This window comes from Tachysurus vachellii, chromosome 10, assembly GCF_030014155.1.
Source record: "Tachysurus vachellii isolate PV-2020 chromosome 10, HZAU_Pvac_v1, whole genome shotgun sequence".
NCBI lineage: Eukaryota > Metazoa > Chordata > Actinopteri > Siluriformes > Bagridae > Tachysurus > Tachysurus vachellii.
Window position 1 is genome coordinate 18,290,583 of NC_083469.1, and position 8,121 is coordinate 18,298,703.

General features: G+C 34.3%; 1 protein-coding gene across 1 annotated transcript; it reads left to right on the top strand.

The window, feature by feature from the left end:
• Window positions 1-3,005: 3,005 nt before the first annotated feature.
• On the top strand, window positions 3,006-7,841 carry LOC132851920 (uncharacterized). The gene is made up of 4 exons (XM_060878900.1): window positions 3,006-3,027; window positions 4,279-4,996; window positions 6,571-6,740; window positions 6,890-7,841. Exons 2-4 carry the CDS (start codon window positions 4,301-4,303, stop codon window positions 7,839-7,841), a joined length of 1,818 nt encoding a protein of 605 aa, XP_060734883.1. The 5' UTR covers window positions 3,006-3,027; window positions 4,279-4,300.
• The last annotated feature ends 280 nt before the right edge of the window (window positions 7,842-8,121 follow it).

Genomic DNA, 8,121 nt, shown 5'->3' on the forward strand with positions numbered 1-8,121 from the left:
CAATTAGTCATAGGGGCCAGTTCATGAAAAGAATCCCAAATGAGGAGCTGGAGAGATATAACTTGCAATATGAGTGATGACACAACAACAATATAGGAGCCCATATGTTGTATTTTTGCATTATAAGACACACAAGTAAGCTTTTTTCCCTACATTTAAACATGCTCGTGTTGTATTTTGAAACTATGTAACATCAGAGCATTGTAAGATGCCCAAATAGACTTTTTCTACATTCAAATGGGTAAATCAGTGAGCCATATCACACTCATTTATAATTGAACTAATTTAACAGAAACTTAAGGGCACATAATAAAAAAGTTCACAATAAGGAAAATAACATTGTTTCATGTTATTTTTTGTCAGAATTAAGTATTTTACTATGCCTACTTATACTACAACAGCCAGCCAATAATTGGCAAACATTTAAAAATCGTGTGTATATGTTGTCAGCGCAATACGCATACAGTAGTGCAGGTTCTGGGCTGTGAGGGATTGTGTGATTACTTGTTTTAATGATGATTTGCATGTGTAAGTAGTTCTAGGGTAGTAGAGTAGGGTTAATGCTGTTTCACTGAATTTCCAGATTGTTTGTTTTTTGTTTGTTTGTTTTTTGTGTGAATAAACTGAATAAAGAAATGAACAGAGGAAATTATACTTAACAAAATTCTCATCTGTTATCATCCTCTCGGTCATCGAGTCTCACAGGAGAAGTTGCTTGCACCACTCGCCTAACATCACGTAACTCCTGCTCTGTGCCACAACTCATCAAACCACAATATAAGTCTTGACATTCTGCAAATTTAATGAATTTTAGACAATGTAAATTTTTGGTCATTAAAAAACACTCAAATGCTAAGCCCACAGGTTTACGTGTTTTTGGTTGAAAAAATCATGCAATGAAAGGAAGAATTTATTTTATCGGACAAATTTGAAACTTACTGTACCTGTAATGTTTAAAAAACAAATAAATAAATAAATAATACACCTATAATAAAGCTACACCTAGGTTTATTAAATGCCAAACCTCAAATCAATTAGCTGCTAAAATGTAACTTATTAAGACACATCTGTTAACTGTAACTTACTGCTATCTTTGTAGAAAAACATTTTAAGGTTAGAATGTTTCTCAATAGCTAGCAGCATGCTATACATAAGTTATGGCACAGTCAAATGGATGCTGTGGCTCTTGATATTCCACAAAGACTTGCTGTCCTAGTCACAGATGTTATTACTATTACTACTCTTATTATATGGTGATAATATAAAATTTGTGGTTCATAAATCAGAAAATTAATATGTTGATTTATAATATAGACCTGTAGATTAGCAAGTGCCACACAGCAAGTTGAGGTAATACCATGTGAGGTTTTTATTTCCTTTAACTATTGCAAAGTTTAAGAGAGCCCACTTCTTTTTGTGAATCACCTGCGTACTACACTGGGTTTTAATCTTAGCAACCCTTTATAACAAATTATTAATTGCTTCATGTTGTTTGTGTTTCTTGTGTTTTTAGTTCTACAAGGGTCAAATAAGATCTTATTAAAGTGCATTCTTCTTCCTCATGCAGACGTTTTGCTTTCAATGTAAAGTATAGTGATGGACATACAGCACTTATTTACTTTCTATTTTAAAGACTTTCTTGTGTTCCACTAACAGCATGTTTTGGAATGACTGAAAGGCAATATGCCTGCCTCTGAATTTTAAACACCTGACCCCAAAATAATCTAAAAAAACAGAATTATTTATTTAGTAAAACACCTTAAAGACCAAATTTTTGGTATTTACAATTATTTTTTAGAGTATTTTCTGAACACTTTTGTCTTTTTAAATACAATTGTGCTCTGCATGTTCAATTCCACAAATGTTACAGATTTTAGCAGCATCAAACTAATTTTTCAAGACCATAAATGCCTCAAATTATATAAATAATACAATTTATATATCTTAAATAATACATTTAAATGTTTTATTTGCCATTTTCACATTTTAGTGAACAATTCAAAGTTTCTGCATTTCAGTAAAAACTATATATTGGTGTTGTTTAAAAGGAAAATGATATAGACATCCTAATCACTAAAATAATTATATTATTAATTAAACATTTATTAAAGTAAACTTTGAGTTTATTTACAACTATTCTAATTATTTACTACTATTCAGCTGTTAGCTATATAAAGAGGGAGAGGAACAGAGCTATAGTGTATTAAGGCTTGCTTAATGAGAGGTGAGGTATATAAAAAGTTCCATGTACATAAACAATTTTCAAACATCTTCAAACGTTTCTAAAGATATAAGTTTGATGGATATTTATATTCCACTTAATGTAAAGGACAGGGGAAATTGTTGAATAAGTCTTTATATATTGCACCTATTCTGCATTGAGGGTTGACAGACTTACCTGTGAGATATATATTTATATGAGGTATGAACATTTGAGTTATGTCTCAAGTGACTTATCTCACACCAATCCATCTCGATATGTTGCATACGATACCACCAATGTGGATACAGTGCAACCAGAATCCAGCAAGAGGCGCCAAGGTGTAAGACAAAAAAACGTAACTGAACAAAAGCATTTAAAACTAATTAGAAATCTTAGAAACTGTCATACAGCAAAAAAAAAAAAAAAATTTATAAAAAATTAAGAGATGCATAGAGATGAGCAGCACAGAAAATGCAACTTAAAATATATCTAGACATATTTTAAATACATTTTTGTTCACTGTTAAATTAATAAATAAATATTATTTTATTTTAATTTTGAATAGTACCTAAATGTGAGAAAAGTGTACCAAGAGTTTTGCTCGTGTTAGCTTTTAGTGTTGATTATTGAAATAAATAAGAAAAAATAGAAAAGAAAAAAAACATAGAATGAAACAACTGTAATTATGATCTCTTATGATTATGAATTAGATAAGAAGCATGGATCATGATCATGAATCACGTACACAAAGTTATTTTAGGTCATGAAAACAAAAGTGAAAACATTCTGTTCCATTGATTCACTGCGCATCTCAGGTGTATTATGTAAGTCTGTGTTACATTAAATTTTAATGTATATATTACTTTTCCTAAAGATTCTATTTCTAGTGAGAATTTTAGCCTATTATTTCCCAAAGATATTTCAGCTTTGAAGGCGCCAATAGTTAATATTAATATTTAAAAACATAATTTTTTTTTGTTATTTCTTTATTTAAGAAATATAAGACATGTTGTGGTTAAAAAGCTGCTAAATATTTCCTACTAGCTTTACCAGCTGGCAAAATACTAAATTATTTTACCTAAAGTGTTATTTTCCATCTTCTTTAATACATGATTAAATTGATAAACAGGATTCAGATTTTCTAATTGTATTATTATTGTGTTATTTTCATAATAACAAGTTGTCTGTGATGTTCTGTTGTAGCAGTTGGTCAAAAATTTTACATAAACAAAACAGGGTTAAAATTTAGTCCTGCAGGCAAAAGAGTGAAAAAGAAAAGAACTCTGGTCTTCCAATGAGCAATGAATATGTAAGGAAACTTACAAACAAACAAATAAATGTCTCCTATATGCTTTTCTTTGTTATATTACATGTTTGTAATCTGTTTATTATTAGGCTTAGACTATGTGGTTCAGCCACCATACGAGTCCTAACGAATGTGGTGCTACAGGAGAAATAAATTATTAGAACTACCTTATTAATATTAACCCATCATTTATACTACAGTTAAAAATATTTAGATCCATGTTTAATATTTAAATTAACAGCTTTCAACTTCACAACAAATTCAACTTCACTGTGGTACATTTATTATAATCCCAGTTAACAGCCATCATTTTGACGTGATGTCTTAGCACTTAGCAAATGTATGAGATTTTAGTAACCCCGATGTAAAATGCCTTCCCATATTCCTGCTCCTGATTGCATGACTTTGTATAATCTCAGGAAGAAACATTTCTGCACGTTATGTACTCTATTATCTGTATCAAGCGCACTGTCCATGTCCTAAATTACTATTAGCTTCCCAGCAGAAATTCTCCATCTTTGTATATATGTCTTTATTGCAATGCATTACAGTTCATAAATGGAACTTGCTGGTGGCATATAAACTTGTCAGTCTTTCTGCCTTCATTTTCATGCTCCCCCCAAGAGCCCCAACAGCATAGTAATTTCTTGCTACTGTGAAACAATGTGATTACTTTCTGATTTTAAATGTCAAAGACATTACACAATGCAACACTCAGATTACTTTTTCAGAATCTAAATAATCCTAAGCATATTTTTTCTAATTCCAGTTCCTTCATTTTCTCTTCTACTATGGGTGTGGAAGACGAACTGATCAATGAGCTGTTCCAATGGATGGAGAAGCAGGAGGAATGTGCGCAACACCTCATGAACTTGGCAAAAGAACTGGAGGAGATGACGGAAGCTATGACTGCCGGCCAGTTGGTGGGAAACTCAGCAACAGTGCTTGGATCTGCTGTCCTGGTTGGAACAGGCATTGCAACTTTGCTGACAGGAGGCCTGGCTGCACCCTTGCTGGTCACAGCAGCAGGTGTTACAGCTGGAGTTGGTGCTGTAACCAGTGTTACATGTAAGCTCTTAGAGAGTTGGAAATCCAGTAAAACAATGAAAAATGCAGAGAAGACTGACAGGGAAATTAAAAAGATTTGGAAGCATATTGAAAGTCTCCAGGAACAACTATCAGAGGAGTGTGAATTGACGAATGACTTCAATGAAGTGCAGTGTGAAATCACAGCAAGAATCTTGAAAGCCATGGCCAAACGGAATGGGAGAGATCTGTCCCAAAGTCGTCTAACTTACCTCTTGAGAAATCTATCGTTTGTTTTAAGCGAAGGGTTCTTCATGGGTAGTTTGTTAGTATTCATTGGATTTTCCTGCAACTTTCTAAAAACAGCATCTAAAAAAGAAGCAAAATGTGTTCCACTTTTTCTGACTACTGAAGGAATGGCTGCTCTTTCATTGAAAACTGTGTTAAAGGGAACAAGCCAGGTATTTCTACACACACACACACACACACAAACACTCCAGTTACTGTTTTTTTTTTTTTTAAAACAGGGCCTATTTAGCATTATAATGGTCATCTCCAACATCTATAAACAAACAAATAACTTGATGTGACAACAACAACAAAAAAAAACATATCAATATGTAGTCATATTTTTTCGCAAAAGAAAACCAACATTTAAAACACGATGGGAGGTGATGATGATGATAATTCAGGTGTTACTAATAAAATGCACAAAAAGCTAAGCAAGAATTAAGACTATCTCTATAAAAGTAGAACTTTTAGAATTTTGATGTTCTGGGACACTCTGCTGTGTGTTTATACTATGCCAAGAAAACATTATGCCAGCCCTGACTCCAGAGGAGCAACAGTTGCTGCTCATCAATCTGGGAAGGTGTTATACTTTAAGGCTATCTCCAATTTGAAATTCACCATTGTTGTCACGGAACGCAGGATAAAAACAGACCCAAATGCAGGATACCACGGTTTATTAATAAAACCAAACACAGACCAGACAAGACAAAATAAAAGACAAGGATACTCATACTAATGACAGTTAGACACATACAGTAAGGGACAGGTGTGCTGAGGCAGAAAGGAATAGACAAGGGCAGGGCAGACACATGAACATGAAACGTAAACACTAAGCACATGGCCAAAGTCCGGGCTAGATCCTGACAATTCTACAGTGAAAAGTTTTGCTGATTAATGGAGATCCTCATATGAATTGTCTAACCTTGTGGTGAAGGCCTAAGGATTTGCTTGTTTTGCCGCCATAGATCCTGGAAAACTTTCAGTCATTAAGACAATGATGAACTCCACTTTATACCAAAATATTCATGGGACAAATGTGACACGATATGTGACAATTTGTCCACCAATTTTTGTTGGGCCATTATTTGGGCTAACGCATGTAAGACATTGATCCTAAACACACCTAAAAAAAATCTAATGAATGGCTGAAGTAAAAAGTAAAAGGTGTTGGAATGGCCAAGTCAGTGTCTGAACCTCAACTCAATTGTGATGCTGTGGACCTGAAAAGAGTAAAGCAAAGTAAAGTTACTAATGAAGTAAAGCAATATTTGTTGAAGGATTTAAAAAACAAAAGGCCAAAATCTCTCTAAATAATTTGAGAGACTAATAAACTCCTACAGGCAACATTACTATGTTACTGAATTATAGCGTGCACTCAATTAATACATGGTTTCTGAATGATGAATTAATTTTGGGGAAAGATGACAATATTGACATTAAACATAGCCAAATGTACAAGACCATCACACCCTTATGGTGTGCTTCCCCAAGCTCTTGCCACAAAATAGAAAGCACAGTTGTATAGAATATCTCTGTATATTGTAACCTTGACATTTAATTTCACTGGAGTTGAGGTAAGAAGTCTAAAACTGTTTCAGCATGACAATGCCCCTGTGAAAACAGCATGAAGACATGGTTCGCCAATTTAGAATGAAAGAAAACAAGTGGCTTGCACAGACCCTAATCTTTAAAAATATGTAAAATATAAAATTGAAATCTGAAAAGAAATTTCACTTCTCTGTAGGTCGCAGGAGGAGCCCTCGGTCTGGTGCTCGCAGTTCCTGATCTGATTGACAACTGTGAAAAACTGATTAAACACAAACATCAGACAGAAGCTAGCAAATATCTGAGGAACAAAGCATGTGAAATTCGTGATGCTGTCAAAAAAATTAAAAAGCAATTTAATGAACTGCAGTAAGTACTGTACATGAGAGTTTCTTTGATCATTTCATGTAAATGATATATTGAATAAGCAACATGAATAAGAACTGCTTACTAGATTACAATAATAATACAATATCTGGATCAACTGCTGGATTTCATCACCTACATTTATCTTCCAGAGAGATGCTCAGTGAAATCCCTGAAATCCAGTGTCACATTGATTTGACTACAGAGATGAGTGGCAACCAAAGAAACACACAAGGCACCATTTCCGTGGAGTCTAAAAAGACCAAAAAGCAGGACGGGGAAAAAAATGAGTTTTTTTACATGCCCACAAAAGATATGTGTGTAAACAAGCCTGGTGACACAAGTAAACAGAAATCAGATGGCAATTCAAATAAGAACAAAAGGAAAGAAGAGAATTCTCGCCTTCCTACAATAACCATGTCCAACGTGCGTTCTCTTCCAAACAAAATTAGGCAGATTAGAAATATGATGGAGAATGCTGAATTCTTTGCCAGTGATCTGATATTCTTCACAGAGACATGGTTAAATAACAGGTCACCCCAAATCACCTTGGATGGATATGATTCTATCCGGGTGGATCGCAATCCAGTGCTTACTCAAAAACGTAGAGGAGGGGGAATGATAATGCTTGTGAAAGAGGATTGGGCACGTGATGTGAAGGTAGAACACATCAGGAATACCCCAGACTATGAGGTAATGGTTGTATCCATTATACCACATGACCATCCTCAGGATGCTCCACCACTTATCTTCATCCAAGCTTATGTACCAGGGCCTAAATTTAAGATAGCTGCCATAGACATAAATCGATTTTTCTGTGATGCTCTGGAGTTATGGCCGAATAGTCATGTTTTTTTGTTGGGTGATTTCAACAGGAGTGACATGACTCCTTTCTTGGGTACCATGGAGCAATACATCACATGCCCAACCAGATACAATAAGACCCTGGATTTGTGTTATGGAAATGTGCGTGGGGTTTATAGAAGTGTTTGCAGAGCCCCACTTGGCCGGTCAGACCATAATGTTATTCATCTGATTCCTAGAGATCAGAATATTGGGGAGTGTAAGTATGAGCATACCAATCCCACACGTGAAGCGCATTGAAAAAGGAGAAATGATTGTATTTGTTGAGAGAAAGGTGAAATTGAATGAAGTTGTAAGTCCCAAATTTCCAAAATAAGAATCAAATACACAACTATAATATAGTTACAACTGTGTTGCTGAAAGCATGCCAGTGACCTCAAATCAGTTTGAATGTTTAGATAACAATGGAGCAATACCTTAACATTAGCTACTAAAACATAGCCTATTGAGAAACATCTGTTAACTGTAACATAAAGTCATTTTGATGTATATAGTAGTGTAGGGCCTCTATTTTGTGGCC

Excerpts from the sequence above, each read along its gene's own strand:
- LOC132851920 (XM_060878900.1), top strand. The coding sequence starts at position 4,301 with ATGGGTGTGGAAGACGAACTGATCAATGAGCTGTTCCAATGGATGGAG. Across the intron at positions 4,997-6,570 it reads TGTTAAAGGGAACAAGCCAG|GTCGCAGGAGGAGCCCTCGG; the intron begins GTATTTCTACAC and ends ACTTCTCTGTAG. Across the intron at positions 6,741-6,889 it reads AAGCAATTTAATGAACTGCA|AGAGATGCTCAGTGAAATCC; the intron begins GTAAGTACTGTA and ends TTTATCTTCCAG.